Source organism: Leucopleurus acutus, assembly GCF_964270905.1.
Source record: "Leucopleurus acutus genome assembly, chromosome: X".
NCBI lineage: Eukaryota > Metazoa > Chordata > Mammalia > Artiodactyla > Delphinidae > Leucopleurus > Leucopleurus acutus.
In genome coordinates this window covers 60,272,865-60,294,114 of record NC_139148.1, presented here as the reverse complement: position 1 = coordinate 60,294,114, position 21,250 = coordinate 60,272,865, and the positions used below count along the sequence as shown (strand labels likewise).

The following is a 21,250-nucleotide window of genomic DNA, read 5'->3' as shown; positions in this document are numbered from 1 at the left end:
CCTAGAGCCCGTGCTCCACAACAAGAGAAGCCACTGCAGTAAGACTGCACACCACAACAAAGAGTAGCCCCCACTCTCCGCAACAAGAGAAAAGCCCGCATGCAGCAACAAAGACCCAATGCAGCTAAAGATAAATAAATAAATAATTTATTTATTTAAAAAAAGAGGAGTATTATGAAAATATTTGCAGGATCATCTGGAGGAATAAACAGTGAGACTACTCAGGGAAATACTGAAAAAGGAGAGTGATCATAGAGGCTTTGTCACATTACATATTTGAATAATTTTTTAGATTCAGTTTTATTTCTTCTGTTGGCTTATTAGTTGTAACTCTTTGTTTTGCTTTTCTACTGGTTTCTTTAGGGCTTATACTATATATCTTATCTTGGTCTACCTTCATATGTCATAATAGTGTACTTTTATATCTCCCAGCCTGGCCTTTATGCTACTGTTGTCATATGTTTTACTTTTACATATGTTATAAAATCCACAATACTATGTTGTTATTTTTGTTTAAATTGTCAATTTTATTTTAAAAGAGATACAAATAAGAAAAAAACTTATGCATTTACACATGTAGTTACCATTTCAAGTAATCGTTATTCCTTTGTATACATCCAAATTTCCATTTGTTATTTTTCTTCTGCCTGAAGAACATTGTTTTGGGATTCTCCAAAGAGACTTTATAAAGAATTGGCTCATGCAGTTATGGAGGCTGGTGGGTCTCAAGATCTGCAGGATTAGTTGGCAAGACAGAGACTCAGGAAGTCTGATGGTATGCTTCCAGTCTGAGTCCAAAGGCCTGAGAACCAGGAGAGCCAATGATGTAGTTTCAGTCCAAAGGCTGGCAGGCCTGAAACGCAAGAAGGACCAGTGTTTCAGTTCCAGTCCGAATGCAGGAAAAAGCTGATGTCCAGTTCAAAAGCAGTCAGTCAGGAAGAGTTCTCTGTTACTCGGGAGAGGGTCAGCTTTTTTGTTCTGTTCAGGCCTTCAACTCATTGGATAAGGCGCACCCACATGCTGGGAAATCTGCTTTACCCAGTCTGTTTATCTATCTGTCTGTCTGTCTATTTTTTTTTTTTCGGTATGCGGGCCTCTCACTGTTGTGGCCTCTCTCATTGTGGAGCACAGGCTCTGGATGCGCAGGCTCAGTGGCCATGGCTCACGGGCCCAGCCGCTCCACGGCATGTGGGATCTTCCCGGACCGGGGCACGAACCCGTGTCCCCTGCATCGGCAGGCGGACTCTCAACCACTGTGCCACCAGGGAAGCCCTATCTATTTATTTATTTATAAATTTATTTACTTATTTATTTTTGGCTGCATTGGGTCTTCGTTGCTGCACGCAGGCTTTCTCTAGTTGTGGCGAGTGGGGGCTACTTTTCGTTGTGGTGTGTGGGCTTCTCATTGTGGTGGCTACTCTTGCTGTGGCTCACGGACTCTAGAGCACAGGCTCAGTAGCTGTGGGGCACGGGCTTATTTGCCCTGCGGCATGTGGGATCTTCCCGGACCAGGGCTCGAAACCGTTTCCCCTGCATTGGCAGGTGGATTCTTAACCACTGCACCACCAGGGAAGCCCCAGTCTATTGATTTAAATGTTAATCTCATCCAGAAGCACTCTCACAGAAAGACCAGAATAATGTTTGACAAAATATCTGGGTACCCTGTGGCACAGTCAAGTTGACATATAAAATTAACCATCATTGACACCTTTTAACATTTCTTGTAGTGCTGGTCTATTGGTGATGACTTATTTCAGCATTTGTGCCTTTGAAAATGTCTTTATGTCACATTATTAAAAATATATTTATTTATTTGGCTGCAGTCGGTCTTAGTTGTGGCATGTGGGATCTTCAATCTGTGTTGCAGCATGTGGGTTCTTAAGTTGTGGCATGCAAACTCTTAGTTGCAGCATGCATGTGGGATCTAGTTTCCCAACCAGGGATTGAACCAGGGCCCCCTGCATTGGGAGTGCGGAGGCTCAACCACTGGACCACCAGGGAAGTCCCTATTTCACATTATTTTTAAAAAATCTTTTTATTTTTAATACTTATAGAGTAACAGGAAGTTGCAAAAATGGTACAAAGAAAAATAATTAAAATAAAAGCAATAGATTCAGAAGAAAATTTTAACACCCCCCCCCCAAATAGTACAAAGAAGTCCCATGTACCCTTTACCAAGTTTCCTCTGATGGTTAACTGCTGCATTACTACAATACATCAAAAACAGCAGATTGTCATTGGTACATTGTACGTGTATAGTTTTATGCCATTTTATCCCATGTGTAGATGCATGTAAGTACCACTGCAGTAATATACAGAACTATCCCATCACCCCAAAGATTTTCCTCATACTACCCCTTCATATGCACACCCATACCTGCTCCACCCCCCACCATCCCTAAGCCCTTGCAAACACTATTCTTCATCTCTATAATTTTGTCATTCCAAGAATATTATATAAATGTAATCATACAGTTTATGACTTTTAGAAGATTAGCTTTTTTTACTTAGCATAATGCCCTTGAAATCCATTCAAGTTTCTGTGTGTATTAATACTTGGTTTCTTTTATCACTGAGTGGTGCATGGTATGGATGGTATCACAGTGTGTTTAACCATTCACCTACTAACGGAAATATTGGTTGTTTTCAGATTTTGGCTATTATGAGTAAAGCTGCTATGGTATTTGTGTATAGGTTTTTGTGTGGGATGTAAGTTTTCATTTTCCTGGATAAATGACTAGGTGTACAATTGTTGGGCTATTTTGTTTTTAAGAAATTGTCAAACTTTACCAGAGTGGCTGTACCATGTTGCATTCCTACCAACAATGTATGAGAGTTTTAGTTTCTTTTCCTTCTTGCTGGCATTTGTCATTGTCCCTGTTTTTATATTTTAGCTGTTCTAATAGGTATGTAGTGATTTTAATTTATACTTTCTTACTGGCTAATGATGTTGAACACCTTTGCAGGTGCTCCTCTTTGGTGAAATGTCTCTTCGTAACGCTTGTGCATTTCATACTTGGATTGCTCAAATTTTACTGTTGAGTTTGATAAGATAAGATATTCTAGATAAGAGTTGTTTGTCACATATGTGGATTGCAAATATTTTCTCCCTGTCTGTAAGCTGTCTTTTCATCTTCTTAACAGGGTGTGATTTATGGCCCAGGATATAGTATATCTTGGTAAATGTCCTGTGGACACTTGGGGGAAAAAAAGTGTATTCAGCTCTTTTGGGGTGGAATGTTGTATAAATGTCAATTACAGTTGACCCTTGAACAACATGGGTCGACACCCTGTACAGTTGAAAAGCCATGTATAACTTTATAGTGGGCCAGTCGTATCTGTAGTTCCATATGCATGGATCATGTAGTACTGTAGTATTTATTGAAAAAAATCCACATATAAGTGGACCTGCACAATTCAAACCCTTGTTGTTCAAGGGTCAGCTGTAGATACTGTTGATTGATGATGTTGAGATCTTCTATATCTTTGCTGAGTTTTTGTCTAGTTCTATGAATTTTGTCTAGTTCTATGAATTTTGAAGGTAGGGATGTTTAAATTTCCAACTATAATTGTGGATTTGTCTATTTCCTCTTTTATTTCTGTAAATTTTTACTTCAGATATTTTACAGCTCTTTTGTTTGGTGCATATGTATTTAGAGTTGCTATTTCTTCATGGTAGATTGAGCCTTTTATCATTCTATAATGTCTCTTTCTGTCCCTGGTAATTATTTTTTTGATGTACGGTCTACTTCATCTGATATGAATATAGCTATTCCTACTTTCATATTGTTAAATTTTTCACAGCATATAATTTGCCATCTTAACTGTTTTTAATTATACAGTATAGTGGCCTTGAGTACATTCATATTGTGAAACCATCACCAACATTCTTCTCCAGAACTCTTCATCTTGTAAAATGTAAACTCTGTACCCAATATATAATAACTCCCTATTCCTCTCTCTTCCAGTTCCTGGAAACCACCATTCTACTTTCAGTCTCTATGAATTTGACTACTCTAGATATCTCATATAAGTTAAAAAAAAACAGTATTTGTCCTTTTGTGACTGGTGTATTTCACGTAGCATAATGTCCTTGAGGTTCATCCACGTTGTAACATGTGTCAGAATTTCCTTTCTTTTTAAGACTGAATAATATTCCACTGTATGTATATACCACATTTTGCTTATACATTCATCCATTTATGCACATGTTGGTTGTTTTCACCTTTGGCTATTGTGAATAATGCTGCTGTGAATGTGGGTATACAAATAGCTGTTTGGTTCCCTGATTTCAATTTTTTGGGGGTATAAACCCAGAAGTGGAACTTCTAGATCATATTGCAATTCTATTTTTAATTTTTTTGAGGAAACACACTACTGTTTTTTCCGTAACAGCTGCACCATTTTAAATTTCAGCCAAAAGTATACAAGGGTTTCAATTTCTCCACATCCCTGCAAACACTGTTATTATTATTTTTTGATAGTAGACATGCTAATGGGTGTAGGATGCACCATTTGATTTTTTTTTTTTTTTTTTGTCTGCGTTCGGTCTTCGTTGCTGTGTGTGGGCTTTCGTGTGTTGTGGCGAGCGGGGGCTACACTTTGTTTCAGTGTGCAGCCTTCTCATTGAAGTGGCTTCTCTTGGTTGTGGAGCAAAGGCTCTAGGCATGCGGGCTGCAGCAGTTGTGGCTCGTGGGCTCTAGAGTGCAGGCTCAGTAGTTGTGGCACATGGGCTTAGTTGCTCCGTGGCATGTGGGATCTTCCTGGGTCAGGGCTCAAACCCGTGTCCCCTTCATTGGCAGGCGGATTCTTAACCACTGCGCCACTAGGGAAGTCCCCCATTTGTTTTTTTTTTTTTGCGGTACCCGGGCGTCTCACTGTTGTTGCCTTGCCCGTTGCGGAGCACAGGCTCTGGACGCACAGGCTCAGTGGCCACGGCTCATGGGCCCAGCTGCTCCACGGCATGTGGGATCCTCCCAGACCAGGGCACAATCCCGTGTCCCCTGCATCGGCAGGCGGACTCTCAACCACTGCGCCACCAGGGAAGCCCCTCCATTTGTTTTTGAATGATACTGTTTCTGGGTATAGAATTTGAAATGGAGAGCTTTTGTTTTTTGAGAATTTTAAAGATATTGTTTACAGTTTGCATGTTACATTGTTTCTGATAAGAAATATGACACAGTCCTTATTTTTGTTCTTTATGTAACATGCCCTTTTTCTCTGGCTAATATTTGGATTTTCTGTTTGTCACTGGTTTTGAGCAGTTTGTTGATAATGTACTTTGAAGTAATTTTCTTTGTTTCTTGTGCTTGGGGCTCTTTGAGCATCTTGAATCTCTGGGATCATGGCTTTCATTATGTTTGGAAAGTTACAGTATTTTTTGAAATATTTTTTTCTGCTTCACCCTCAGACACTAATTACTCATATATTAGGTTGTTTGAAGTCGTTCCCACAGTTCACTTATGCTGTTGACATTTAAAAAGATTTTTGGGGGCAGGCTTCAAGATGGCAGAAGAGTAAGAGGTGGAGATCACCTTCCTTCCCACAAATACATCAGAAATACATCTACATGTGGAACAACTCCTACAGAACACCTACTGAACGCTGGTAGGCCTCAGACCTCCCAAAAGGCAAGAAACTCCCCATGTACCTGGGTAGGGCAAAAGAAAAAAGAGAGACAAAAGAATAGGGACGGGACCTGCACCAGTGGGAGGGAGCTGTGAAGGAGGAAAGGTTTCCACACACTTGGAAGACCCTTCGCGGGTGGAGACTGCGGGTGGCGGAGGGGGGAAGCTTTGGAGCCATGGAGGAGAGCGCAGCAAGTAGTGCGGGGGGCAAAGCGGAGAGATTCCCACACAGAGGATCGGTGCTGACCAGCACTCACCAGCTCGAGAGGCTTGTCTGCTCACCCACCAGGGCAAGTGGGGGCTGCGAGCTGAGGCGGCTTTGGTCGGATCCCAGGGAGAAGACTGGGGTTGGCTGCGTGAACACAGCCTGAAGGGGAATAGTGTGCCAGAGCTAGCTGGGAGGGAGTCTAGGAAAACGTCTGGAGCTGCTGAAGAGGCAAGAGACTTTTTCTTGCCTCTTTGTTTCCTGCTGCGCGAGGAGACAGGATTAAGAGCACCGCTTATAAGAGCTCCAGAGACGGGCGTGAGCCACGGCTGTCAGTGCAGATCCCAGAGACGGGGATGAGACACTAAGAAGCCTGTGTGCAAGCACATGTCATTCTCCACACCTACCTTCCCAGGAGCCTGTGCAGCCCGCCACTGCCAGGGTCCCGTCATCCAGGCACAACTTCCCCGGGAGAACACACAGCACACCTCAGGCTGGTGCAACGTCACACTGGCCTCTGCCACTGCAGGCTTGCCCTGCATTCCATACTCCTCCCTCCACCTGGCCTGAGTGAGTCAGCTCAGGCCAATCAGCTGCCCAATCAGCTGCTCCTTTAACCCTGTCCTGTCTGAGTGAAGAACAGACGCCCTCAGGCGACCTACACGCATAGGCGGGTCCAAATCCAAAGCTGAACTCTAGGAACTGTGCGAACAAAGAAGAGAAAGGGAAATTTCTCCCAGCAGCCTCAGGAACAGCGGATTAAATCTCCACAATCAACTTGATGTACCCTGCATCTGTGGAATATCTGAATAGACAACAAATCATCCCAAATTGAGGAGGTGGACTTCGGGAGCAACAATATATATATATATTTTTTCCCTTTTCCTCTTTTTGTGAGTGTGTATGTGTGTGCTTCTGCGTGTTATTTTGTCTGTATAGCTTTACTTTTAACATTTGTCTTAGGGTTGTGCTGTCCGTTTTTTTTTAGATATAGTTTTTAGTGCTTGTTATCATTCATGGATTTGTTTTTTCGTAAGGTTGCTCTCTTCTTTCTTTTTTTATTACTTAAAATTTTTTTAATAATTTTTTTTAATAACTTTACATTATTTTATTTTATTTTATTTTTTTCTTTCATTATTTATTTTTTTTCTCCCTTTTATTCTGAGCCATGTGGATGACAGGCTCTTGGTGCTTCAACCAGGCGTCAGGGCTGTGCCTCTGAGGTGGGAGAGCCAAGTTCAGGACATTGGTCCACAAGAGACCTCCCAGCTCCATGTAATATCAAACAGCGAAAATCTCTCAGAGATCTCCATCTCAATTCCAACACCCAGCTCCACTCAATGAACAGCAAGTTACAGTGCTGGACACACTATGCCAAACAACTAGCAAGACAGGAACACAACCCCACCCATTAGCAGAGAGGCTGGCTAAAATCATATTAAGGTCACAGACAACCTAAAAACACCACCAGATGTGGACTTGCCCACCAGAAAGACAAGATGCAGCCTCATCCACCAGAACACAGGCATTAGTCCTCTCCACCAGGAAGCCTACACAACCCACGGAACCAACCTTAGCCACTGGGGGAGACACCAAAAACAATGGGAACTACGAACCTGCAGCCTGCAAAAAGGAGAACCCAAACATGGCAAGTTAAGCAAAATGAGAAGACAGAGAAACACACAGCAGATGAAGGAGCAAGGTAAAAACCCACCAGACCTAACAAATGAAGAGGAAATAGGCAGTCTACCTGAAAAAGAACTCAGAATAATGATAGTAAAGGTGATGCAAAAGCTTGGAAATAGATTGGAGAAAATACAAGAAACATTTAACAAGGACATAGAAGAACTAAAGAGCAAACAAACAATGATGAACAACACAATAAATATAAAATTCTCTAGAAGGGATCAATAGCAGAATAACTGAGGCAAAAGAACAGATAAGTGACCTGGAAGATAAAATAGTGGAAATAACTACAGCAGAGCAGAATAAAGAAAAAAGAATGAAAAGAATTGAGGACAGTCTCAGAGACCTCTGGGACAACATTAAATGCACCAACATTTGAATGATACGGGTCCCAGAAGAAGAAGAAAAAAAGAAAGGGACTGAGAAAATATTCCAAGATATTATAGTTGAAGATTTTCCTAATATGGGAAAGGAAATAGTTAATCCAGTCCAGAAAGCATTCAGATCAATTGAATTCGAAATGAAAAAGGAGAAGTAACAACTGATACTGCAGAAATACAAAGGATCATGAGAGATTACAAGCAACTGTATACCAATAAAATGGACAACCTGGAAGAAATGGAGAAATTCGTAGAAATGCACAACCTTCTGAGACTGAACCAGGAAGAAATAGAAAATATGAACAGGCTAGTCACAAGCACTGAAATTGAAAGTGTAATTAAAAATCTTCCAACAAAAAAAAGCCCAGGACCAGATGGCTTCACAGGCGAATTCTATCAAACATTTAGAGAAGAGCTAACACCTATCCTTCTCAAACTCTTCCAAAATATAGCAGAGGGAGGAACACTGCCAAACACGTTCTGTGAGGCCACCATCACCCTGGTACCAAAACCAGATAATGATTTTACAAAGAAAGAAAACTACAGGCCAATATCACTGATGAATAGAGATGCAAAAATCCTCAACAAAATACTAGGAAACAGAATCCAACAGCACATTAAAAGGATCATACACCATGATCAAGTGGGGTTTATCCCAGGAATGCAAGGACTCTTCAACGTATGCAAATCAATCAGTGTGATACACCATATTAACAAATTGAAGGAGAAAAACCATATGATCATCTCAATAGATGCAGAGAAAGCTTTTGACAGAATTCAACACCCATTTATGATAAAAACTCTCCAGAATATAGGCATAGAGGGAACTTACCTCAACATAATAAAGGCTGTATTATGAAAAACCCACAGCCAACATCGTCCTCAATGGTGAAAAATTGAAATCATTTCCAATAAGATCAGGAACAAGACATGGTTACCCACTCTCACCACTAGTATTTAACATAATTTTGGAAATTTTGGCCACAGCAATCAGAGAAGAAAAAGAAATAAAAGGAATCCAAATCAGAAAAGAAGTAAAGTTGTCACTGTTTGCAGATGACATATACTATACATAGAGAATCCTGAAGAAGCTACCAGAAAACTACTAGAGCTGGTCAATGAATTTGGTAAAGTAGCAGGATACAAAATTAATGCAGAGAAATCTCTTGCATTTCTATATACTAATGATGAAAAATCTGAAAGTGAAGTTAAGAAAACTCTCCCATTTACCATTGCAACAAAAGGAATAAAATACCTAGGAATAAAGCTACCTAAGGAGACAAAACACCTGTATGCAAAAAATTTTAAGACACTGATGAAAGAAATTAAAGATGATACAAATAGATGGAGAGATATACCATGTTCTTGGATTAGAAGAATCAACATTGTGAAAATGACTCTACTACCCAAAGCAATCTACAGATTCTATGCAATCCCTATCAAACTACCAATGGGATTTTTCACAGAACTAGAACAAAAAATTTCACAATCTGCATTAAAACACAAAAGACCCCAAATAGCCAAAACAATCTTGAGAAGGAAAAACGGAGCTGGAGGAATCAGGCTCCCTGAATTCAGAATATATTACAAAGCTACAGTCGAGACAGTATGGTACTGACACAAAAACAAATATAGATCACTGGAACAGGATAGAAAGCCCAGAAATAAACCCACACACATACAGTCACCCTATGTTTGATAAAGGAGGCAAGAATATACAATGGACAAAAGACAGCCTCTTCAATAAGTGGTGCTGGGAAAACTGGACAGCTACGTGTAAAAGAATGAAATTAGAACAGTCCCTAACACCGTACATAAAAGTAAACTCAAAATGGATTAAAGACCTAAATGTAAGGCCAGACACTATCAAACTCTTAAGAGGAAAACATAGGCAGAACACTCTGTGACATAAATCACAGCAAGATCCTTTTTGACCCACCTCCTAGAGAATTGAAAATAAAAACAAAAATAAACAAATGGGACCTAATGAAACTTCAAAGCTTTTGCACAGCAAAGGAAAACATAAACAAGACCAAACGACAACCCTTAGAATGGGAGAAAATATTTGCAAATGAAGCAACTGAGAAAGGATTAATCTCCAAAATTTACAAGCAGTTCATGCAGCTCAATATCAAAAACACAAACAACCCAATCCAAAAATGGGCAGAAGACCTAAATAGACATTTCTCCAAAGAAGACATACAGATTACCAACAAACACATGAAAGAATGCTCACCATCATTAATCATTAGAGAAATGCAAATCAGAACTGCAATGAGATATCATCTCACACCGGTCAGAATGGCCATCATCAAAAAATCTACAAACAAAAAATGCTGGAGATGGTGTGGAGAAAAGGGAACACATTTACGCTGTTGGTGGGAATGTAAATTGATACAGCCACTATGGAGAGCAGTATGGAGGTTCCTTAAAAAACTAACAGTAGAACTACTGTACGACCCAGTACTGGTCATATACCCTGAGAAAACCATAATTCAAAAAGAGTCATGTACCAAAATATTCATTGCAGCTGTATTCACAATAGCCAGGACATGGAAGCCACCTAAGTGTCCATCAAGAGATGGATGGATAAAGTTGATGTTGCACATATATGCAATGGAATATTACTCAGCCATAAAAAGAAACGAAATTGAGTTATTTCTGGTAAAATGCATGGACCTGGAGTCTGTCATACAGAGTGAAGTAAGTAAGTAAGAGAAAAAGAAGTACCGTATGCTAACACATATATATGGAATCTAAGGAAAAAAAGAAAAGAAAAAAAGAAGCTCCTGAAGAACCTAAGGGCAAGACGCGAATAAAGACACAGAGCTACTAGAGAATGGACTTGAGGATACGGGGAGGTGGAAGGGTTAGCTGTGACAAAGCGAGAGAGTGGCATGGATATATACACACTACCAAATGTAAAATAGATAGCTAGTGTGAAGCAGCCGCATAGCACAGGGAGATCAGCTCGGTGCTTTGTGACCACCTAGAGGGGTGGGATAAGGAGGGTGGGAGGGAGGGAGATGCAAGAGGGAAGAGATATGGGAACATATATATATGTATAACTGATTCACTTTGTTATTAAGCAGAAACTAACACGATTTAAAAGCAATTATACTCCAATAAAGATGTTTTTAAAAAAAAACAAGATGCAGACGTACTGGAGAATGGACTTGAGGATGCGGGGAGGGGGAAGGATAAGCTGGGACAAAGTGAGAGAGTGGCATGGACATATATGCACTACCGAATGTAAAATAGATAGCTAGTGGGAGGCAGCCGCGTAGTACATGGAGATCAGCTCGATGCTTTGTGACCACCTAGAGGGGTGGGAGGGAGGGAGATGCAAGAGGGAAGAGATATGAAGATATATGTATATGTATAACTGATTCATTTTGTTATAAACAGATACTAACACACCATTGTAAAGCAATTGTACTCCCATAAAGATGTTAAAAAATTTAAAAATTTGAAAAATAAAAAGGTTTTTTTCGTCTGTGTTTCATTTTGGAATGTTTTGTATTGCTATGACTTGAAGTTCATTAATTTTTGTTTTTCAGTGTCTGAACTTCTGTTAATCCCATCTGCTATAAGCTGAATATTTGTGTCCCCCGACCCCAAATTCATACACTGAAATTCTAACTCCAAGGTGATGGTATTAGGAGGTGGGGTCTTTGCAGGTGATTACATCCTGAGGGCAGAGTCCTGATGATTGGGATTAGTGCCTTTATATAGGATGCCTGAGAGAGAGCTCCCTCACCCCTTTTGCCATTTAAGATTCCAGTTATAAAGGAGACATTTATGAGGAAGTGGGCTCTTACCAGACACTGGATATGCTGGTGCTATGATTTTGGACCTCCCAGCCTCCAGAACTGTGAGAAATAGATGTTTGTTGTTTATAAGACACCCAGTTTATGCTATTTTTGTTATAGCAGCCCAAATGGACTGATACCGTCTCATATAGTTTTCACGTCAGATTTTGCAATTTTTATTTGTGGAAGTTTGATTTGGATCATTTTTATGTCTTCCGTGTCTCTGATTAGCTTTTTGAGCATATGAAATATAATTTTACTCACTCTTTTAATGTCCTTCTCTGCTAATTCTATTATCTGTGTCACTTCTGGGTCAGTTTCCGTTGGTTATCTCCCCGGTATGGATCATGTTTTCCTGCCTCTTCCCAGGCCTCATCGTCTTTCATTGGATGTCAAGTGTTGTGAATTTTACATTGTTGGGTGCTAGATATTTTTGTAATAGTATACATCTTGTTGAGCTTTATTACAGGAAGCAGGCAAGTTATAGGCGTACCTCAGAGATATTGTAAGTTAGTTCCAGACCACCACAATAAAGTATCACAATAACGTGAGTCACACGAATTTTTTGTTTTCCTAGTGCATATGAAAGTACGTTTATAATGTAGTCTATTAAGTGTGTAGTAGCATTATGTCTAAAAAACAATATCAGTACCTTAATTAAAAATACTTTATTGCTAAAAAATGCTAACCATTGTCTGAGCATTCAGCAAATCATAGTAATCTTTTTGCTGGTGGAGGGTCCTGCCTCGATTTTGATGGCTCCGGACTGATCAGGGAGGTTGTTGCTGAAGGTTGGGGTGGCTGTGGCATTTTCTTAAAATAAGATAAGAAGTTTGTCCCATCAATCAAATCTTCCTTTTACAGATGATTTGTTTTTAGCATACAATGCTATTTTGATAGCATTTTACCCACAGTAAAACTTCTTTCAAATTTGGAGTCAATCCTCTCAAACCCTACTTCTGCTTTATCAACTAAGTTTAATATTCTAAATCTTTTGTTGTCATTTCAACAGTCTTCACAGCATCTTCACCAGGAGTAGATTCCATCTCCAGAAACCACTTTCTTTGCTCATCTATAGGAAGCAACTCTTCATTCATTAAAGTTTTTTTTAACATCTTTGTTGGAGTATAATTGCTTTACAATGGTGTGTTAGTTTCTGCTTTATAACAAAGTGAATCAGTTATACATATACACATGTTCCCATATCTCTTCCCTCTTGCGTCTCCCTGCCTCCCACCCTCCCTATCCCACCCCTCTAGGTGGTCACAAAGCACTGAGCTGATCTCCCTGTGCTATGCGGCTGCTTCCCACTAGCTATCTACCTTACATTTGGTAGTGTATTACGTTCATGCCTCTCTCTCGCTTTGTCACAGCTTACCCTTCCCCCTCCCCATATCCTCAAGTCCATTCTCTAGTAGGTCTGTGTCTTTATTCCTGTCTTACCCCTAGGTTCTTCACATTCATTAAACTTTTATCATGAGATTGCAGCAGTTCAGTTCCATCTTTAGGTACTGCTTCCAATTCTAGTTCTCTTGCTCTTTCTACCACATCTGCAGTTACTTCCTCCACTAAAGTCTTGAACCACTCAAAGTCATCCATGTGGGTTGAAGTCAGCTCCTTCCAAACTCCTATTAATGCTGATATTTTGACCTTTCCCCATGAATCACAAATGTTTATAATGGCATCTAGAATGGCGAATCCTTTCCAGAAGATTTTCTGTTTACTTTGCCTGGATCCATCAGAGGAATCACTATCATGGCAGCTATAGTGTTATGAAATATATTTGTTAAATAATAAAACTCAAAATTTAAAATTCCTCCTTGATTCGTAGGCTGCAGAATGGATGTTGTGTTAGCAAGCATGAAAACATTAATTTTATTGTACATCTCCATCAGAGTTCTTGGGTGACCAAGTGCATTGTCAAAGTAATATTTTGAAAGGAATCTTTTTTCCTGAGCAGTAGTCCTCAACAGTGGGCTTAAAATATTCAGTAGACCATGTTGTGAACAGATGTGCTGTCATGCAGGCTTTGTTGTTCCATTTACAGAGCACAGAAGAGTAGATTTAGCATAATTCTTAAGGGCCCTAGGATTTTAGGAGTGGTTAATGAGCATTGGCTTCAACTGAAGGTCACCAGCTACATTAGTCTCTAACAAGAGAGTTAGCCTGGCCTTGGAAGCTTTGAAGCCAAGCATTGACTTCTCTCTAGCTATGAAAGTCCTAGATGGCATCCTCTTCCATTAGAAGGCTGTTTTGCCTACAGTGAAAATCTGTTGTTTAATGTAGCTACCTTCATTGATTATCTTAGCTAGATATTGTGGATAACTTGCTGTAGCTGTTACATTAGCACTTGCTGCTTCACCTTGTACTTATATGTTAAGGAGTCAGCTTCTTTCCTTAAACCTCAGGAACTAATCTCGGCTAGCTTTAAACTTTTGTTCTGTAGCTTCCTCACCTCTCTCAACCTTCAAACAATTGAAGAGAGATAGGACCTTGCTCTGGATTAGGCTTTGGCTTAAGGGACTGTTTTGGCTGGTTTGGTCTTCTTTCCAGACCACTAAAACTTTCTGTATCGGTAATAAGACTGTTTCACTGTCTTATCATTCATGTGTTCACTGGAGTTGCACTTCTAATTTCCTTCAAGAATTTTTCCTTTGCATTCAGAACTTGGCTAACTGGTACAAGAGGCCTAGGTTTCAGCTTATCTTGGCTTTCAGCATGGCTTCCTCACTAAGCTTAATTATTTCTAGCTTTTGATTTAAAGTGAGAGGCATACGACTCTTCATGTGAACACTTAGAGGCCTTTGTAGGGTTATTAATTGGTTAATTTCAATACTGTTGGGTCTCTGGGACTAGGGAGGCCTGAGGAGAGGGAGAGAGATGGGGGACTGCCCAGTTGGTGGAGCAGTCAGAATACAGACAACGTTTAAGTTCGCCGTCTTATATGGACACAGTTCATGGCATCCCAGAACAATTATGATAGTAACATCAAAAATCACTGAGCACAGATCACCATAACAAATATAATAATATAAAATTTGAAATGTTGCAAACCAAAATGTGACACAGAAACACAAAGTGAGTAAATGCTATCAGAAAAATGGCACTGATAGAGTTGCTTGACGCAGGATTAACACAAAATGTAAAAACACAGTATCTGTGTTTGTAAAAAACACAGTATCTGTGTTTAGTATGTATGTATGTATGTATGTAAAAAACACAGTATCTGTGAAGTGCAATAAAGTGAAGTGCAGTAAAATGAGGTATTCCTGTACTTGGAAACAGTTTGATCCTGCAGTTAGTAGTACTCCTAACTCTTGCTTGGTATGAAACATTTCCTCATGTGCTTTGTAATTTGGGATTGTTAGTTTATCTTTAGTGTTAATCTTTTAGAATCCTTTACAACCTGGATTGAGGACATGGCCATATATCTATTTTTTTTTGATGTGGACCATTTTTAAAGTCTTTATTGAATTTGTTACAATATTGTTTCTGTTTTATGTTTTGGTTTTTTGGCCCTGAGGCATGTGGGATCTTAGCTCCCCAACAAGGATTGAACCCACACCCCCTGCATTGGAAGGCGAAGTCTTAACCACTGGACCACCAGGGAAGTCCATGGCCCTACATCTATTTGCCTTAGCCAGATGTCTAAGAGATATCACTCTTTTGGCTACTTCTATTTTGATTTTTCAGCTTTACACATGAGTAGTATAAATTTTTAAAATAAAATTTATTTATTTATTTTGGGCTGTTTTGGGTCTTCGTTGCTGCACGCGGGCTTTCTCTAGTTGCGGCAAGCAGGGACTACTCTTTGTTGTGGTGCGCAGGCTTCTCATCATAGTGGCTTCTCTTGCTGTGGACCACGGGCTCTAGGCACGCGGGCTTCAGTAGCTGTGGCACGTGGGCTCCATAGTTGCGGCTCGTGGGCTCTAGAGCACAGGCTTAGTAGTTGTGGCACACGGGCTTAGCTGCTTCGCGGCATGTGGGATCCTCCCGGACCAAGGCTCAAACCTGTGTCCCCAGCATTGGCAGGCGGATTCTTAACCATTGCGCCACCAGGGAAGTCCGAGTAGTATAAATTTGAACTCCATATCTATGTGAAGGTAGAGCCTGTTAAAAAATCCTCCAGACTCCCCTCCCCCCGCATGCGCCAATCATCCAGACAAACATTTCTTTTTGGCCTCATTCAGAGATTTGGCACAAGACAGACAAACTTCCAATACCATTAGATAAAAGAGAAAAAAACCCCCAGGATACTCACCATTCCCATACAGTCCACTTCTCCATGTTTTGATGACTCACTAGAATCTTTCTGCTTTTGTTTACTTTTCAGAGTCCTCAGGTTGTTGCTTTGTAGATCTTGTTCAGGGCTTTTAGTTGTAATTAGTGGAGGATATAGACTATAGTTGTCATGCTCCATCTTGGCTGGAACTGGAACAGATAGTAATATTTTTAAAAATTAGTTTTTGAGGAGAAATTAAAATTTGGTAGCCTTATGTTATTCCACAAAGTTGTTTTTGAAAATTTATCAGTACAGTGAAATTGGAAAAGTCTTGGTTGCTTAGGTAAGACACCAAAAGCACAAGAGAAAAAGGAAAATTAGATGATGTCGGGCTTCATTAAAGTTAAAATTTTTGGGACTTCCCTGGTGGCACAGTGGTTAAGAATCTGCCTGCCAATGCAGGGGACATGGGTTCGAGCCCCTGTCTGGGAAGATCGCATGTGCCACAGAGCAACTAAGCCCATGCACCACAACTACTGAGCCTGTGCTCTAGAGCCTGCGAGCCACAACTACTGAGCCTGTGCGCCACAACTACTGAAGCCCATGCGCCTAGAGCCTGTGCTCCGCAACAAGAGAAGCCACCGCAGTGAGAAGCCCGTGCACCACACCGAAGAGTAGCCCCCGCTCGCCGCAACTAGAGAAAGCCTGCGTGCAGCAACGAAGACCCAACACAGCCAAAAATAAATAAATAAATAAATAAATAAATTTAAAATTTTTGCTTCAAATGAAACCATCAGGAAAGTAAAAACACAACCCATGGGGTCCTCCCAAAAGAATGGGAGAAAATAATTGCAAATTATGTATAAGTATCTGGTATCCAGGATATATTTTTATAAAAACCTCTTACTACTCAGTAGTAAGAAGACAACCCAATTAAAAATGAGCAAAGGATTTGAATAGGTATTTCTCCAAAGAAGGTATACCATAGGCCAATAATAAGAACATGGAAAGATGCTCAATATCACTAATTATCAGGGAAATGCAAATCAGAAGCACAATGAGGGACCACTTCACACTCACTAAAATGACTATATTTTTTTAAATGGACAAAAACAATTATTGGTGTGAATGTGGAATAATTAAAACATTTATACACTGCTGGTGGGAATGGTACAACCACTTTGGAAGACAGTTTGGCAGTTCCTCTAAAAGTTAAACAGAGAGATACCATATGACCCAGCAATTCCACTCCTAGGTGTATACTCAAGAGAACTGAAAACATGTGTCCACATAAATACTCGTGCATGAATGTTTATAGCACCACTATTTACAACAGCCAAAATATGGAAACAGCCCATATGTCCATCAATTGATGAACAGATAAAATGTGGTATATCCACACTAAAGAATATTATTTGGCCATAAAAATGAATGTAGTGCTGATACATGGTACAACATTAATGAACCCTGAAAACATTATGCCAATTGAAGAAAACCAGCCACAAAAGAACACATATTGTATCATTCCATTTACATGAAATGTCCCAAATAGGCAAATATATAGATACAGAAAGTAGAATAGTGTTTGCCTGGGTGTTGGGGTGAGGTGGCACTGGAGGGAATAGAGAATGACTATTAAAGGGTACAAGGTTTCTTTTTGTGGTGATGAAACTGTTCTAAAACTGATAAACAACTTGGTGTATATACTAAAACCCATTGAGTTGTGTACTTTATTTTTTAAAAAATATTTATTTATTTATTTTTGGCTGCATCGTTGTTTTTTAAATCAACTCTTGAGTGCATGTCTTTATTTTGTTTTGATTTTAATTGGAGTGTTCTTTTTTTTTAGAGACAACTTTTTAGAGCAGTTTAAGTTCACAGCAAAATTAAGCAGAAGGTACAGAGATTTCCCATACACATCCTGCCCCTACTCGTGCACAGCCTTCCTAGCTATCAAAGTCCCCACCAAAGTAGTGCGTTGGTTACAACTGATGAGCCTGCATTGACACGTCATTATCACCTGAAGTCCACTGTTTACATTAGAGTTCACTCTTAGTGTTGTATGTTCTCAGGGTTTGGAAAAATGTGTAATGGCATGTATCCATTTATACTTGTCATACAGAGTAGTTTCACTGCCCTAGAACTCCTCTGTGCTCCACCTATTCATCCCTCCCTTTCCCCTAACCCTTGCCAACCACTGATCTTTTTACTGACTCTGTAGTTTTGCCTTTTCCACAGTGTTATATAATTGGAATCCTATAGTATGTAGCCTTTTCAGATTGGCTTCTTTCAGTTAGTAATATGCATTTAAGATTCCTCCATGTCTTTTCATAGCTTGATAGCTCATTTCTTTGTAACTTTGAACAATATTCCATTGTCTGAATGTTCCACAGTTTATTTATCTATTCACCTACTCAAGGATGTCTTGGTTGCTTCCAAGTTTTGGCAATTATGAATAAAATACCATCAGCTGTTTTCCTTTTTCTTTCATTTTTGTGAAAATGTCTGCCAAATACCCATGTTGGAATAACTGAGGTTTGTCTAAAAATGGTATTCCGTGACAAATATGGCTTGTTCAGCTTGCAGTTCAAATAATCACACAAGTGTTTTTTTCCTGGAAACAGCTACCACGGTACTTCAACATGCAGGAAAAATGCTTTATGCATACTTCTCATTTCATCATATTGGATATTAAAAAGACATGAACTGGTACAGCCACTTTGGAAGACAGTTTGGCAATTTCTTACAAAACTAAACATACTTTTACTATATAGTCCAGTAATTGCACTCCATGCTATTTGCCCAAAGAAGTTGAAAACTTATGTACACACAAAACCTACACATGGTTGTTTATAGCAGCTTTATTCATAATTGCATCGGATCTTAGTTGTGGAATGCAGGATCTTTCATTGCAGCATGCTGGCTTTTTGTTGAAGTATGCAGGCTTCTCTCTAGTTATGGTGTGCGGGCTCAGTAGTTGCGGCACGCGGGCTCTCTAGTTGTGGCGCGCGGGCTCCAGAGCACATGGGCTCTGTAGTTGTAGCACGAGGGCCTAGATGCTCTGCAGCATGTGGGATCTTAGTTCCCCAGCCAGGGATCGAACCCATGTCCCCTACATTGGAAGGCAGATTCTAAACCACTGGACCACCAGCAAAGTCCCAAGTTGTGTACTTTATTATTTTTATTTATTTATTTTAATGTCATGGGTATTTTAAAAATTTATTTATTTATTTAGGGCTGTGTTGGGTCTTCGTTGCTGGGTGCGGGCTTTTCTCTAGTTGCAGTGAGCGGGGGCCACTCTTAATTGCGGTGCGTGGGTCTCTCATTGCAGTGACTTCTTTTGTTGCAGAGCACAGGTTCTAGGTGCACGGGCTTCAGTAGTTGTGGCTCGCTGGCTTCGTTGCTCCACACCATGTGGGATCTTCCCAGACCAGGGCTCAAACCCGTGTCTCCTGCATTGGCAGGTGGATTCTTAACCACTGTGCCATCAGGGAAGTCCTCTGAGTTGTGTACTTTAAATGGGTGAATTGTATGATATGTTTATTATAGCTCATTAAAGCTGTTAACCCCCAAAAAAGTCTTTCAACAGATTTTTTTTTTACCTAAAATGATATTTGTAGCCTGAAAAATGGGTAAGATTTCTGAAGGAGAGAATGTAGGAAAAGGAGTAGTTTTATAGAAGCTGAGCCTTAGGAAAGCCTCACAGTAAGGGGCTAGGAAGATAAGAACACCTTAAAGTAGGTAAAATACCCAGTAGATTGGCAAAAACTTAGAGGTCCGATAATTCCAGGTGTTGACAAGGATGTGGAACACTGGGAATTCTCATCCACAGCTGATGTTAGTGTGAAGTGGTATACCACTTTGGAATTGCAAGCATGAGTCTTCCTGCTTTGTTCTATTTCAAGATTTTTTCAGCATCCCTTGCACTTTCATGTGAATTTTGGGGTCAGCCTGTCAATTTCTACAAAGAAACCAGCTGGAAATTTGATTGCATTGAATCTGTAGATCAATTGGGGGATTACTGCTATCTGAACAATATTAAGTTTTCCAATCAGGAATATGGGATGTATTTTTATTTATTTAGGTCTTTAATTTCTTTCAATAATGTTTTGTAGTTTTCAGTATAGAAGTCTTGCCCATATTTTTAAAATTTATTCCTATGTATTTTATTCTTTTTGATGCTATTATAAATGGAATTATTTTCTTAACTTCACTTTTGGATTGTTCATTGCTAATACGTGGAATATGTCTTGAGCCCAAGAGATATTCCAACATGCCCGTTAGGAAAGGTGGTAATGCAATAAGTGATAATTATAATGCAATCTTAGTTTATTCTTTGGACTGATATTATCTTTATTTGCAAATGCTTTTAATACCAGTAGTTACTTTTCCCCTAACTTTCCATTCTTCAGGCATCTCACCCATGAATCGCAGTAATTTTTTGCAGAGCTTGGAGCTAATGAGTACAGTGTTCATGTAGAGATTAATTGACATTGTAGAGAGAAAAATTCTATTCTGTGAACCTAGACTGCACTTTTAATCGTAGACTGCTGTGTAAAGATGTACACTGTCAGGCAAAAGTGGTAGCAGGTCCAACTAGCAAGGACTTGGAAAAACCATTCAGAGTACATTGTTATTAATAGTAAATATGATAGGCGTATCCTATAGGAAAGACAATATGTTTTCTATTTCATTCAGCCATTGTTTGCAAAGGACCTTCGTTGTTATTAAAGTCTAAAAAGAAAACAAACCTAATTGATGTTTGGGGTTTTGCTTACCAAGACAAGAATATGGTCTTAACATTCTCACAGTTTAAGTATTGGCCTTGCCATTAAATGCTTGCCACTCAACAGAAATGTTTACATGTTCTTTTCCTTTTACTATTTCATTTAGATTGAATAAAATACCAGAAAATATCCTCAGGAATAGACCGGATGTTATGATTTGATTTTTTATAATTTTGATTTCCTTTGGTCATGATACATCTTGCTGTGGTTGAATAAAAACAGGCAGTTACTTGAAAATTGTCTTTTACATTTCACAGTGTTAATATCATTGTGATTTCTTTGTTTAAAATAGGAACATTTAACTCCAGGTGGGCTTTCCTTAAAGATGAAAATCCTCTTGAAGTATGAAACAGCTAAAGAAGAATTTCTTGGAGGTAAGTAACATCTCTGTGTGTGAAGAGTACACAATTTTGAAATATTAACACCAATTTGTTGAATGTAAGATTTTTTGTAGTATACTAGCATAGGTATAATTTGATGGTGACTGAGAAGGAAATTGAGCACATAAGATTGTCAGTCAGGAAGAAAAGG

The 21,250-nt window shown here is 39.5% G+C and overlaps 1 protein-coding gene across 1 annotated transcript in view; it reads left to right on the top strand.

The window, feature by feature from the left end:
* Positions 1 to 21,250, top strand: part of TEX11 (testis expressed 11) — a gene marked incomplete at both ends in the record, with an annotated part of 339,328 nt that overhangs the window by 128,625 nt on the left and 189,453 nt on the right. The window contains one exon of the mRNA XM_082865110.1: positions 21,012 to 21,093. Within this exon, the coding sequence (XP_082721236.1) occupies positions 21,012 to 21,093 (82 nt within the window). The remainder of the gene's footprint in view (positions 1 to 21,011; positions 21,094 to 21,250) is intronic.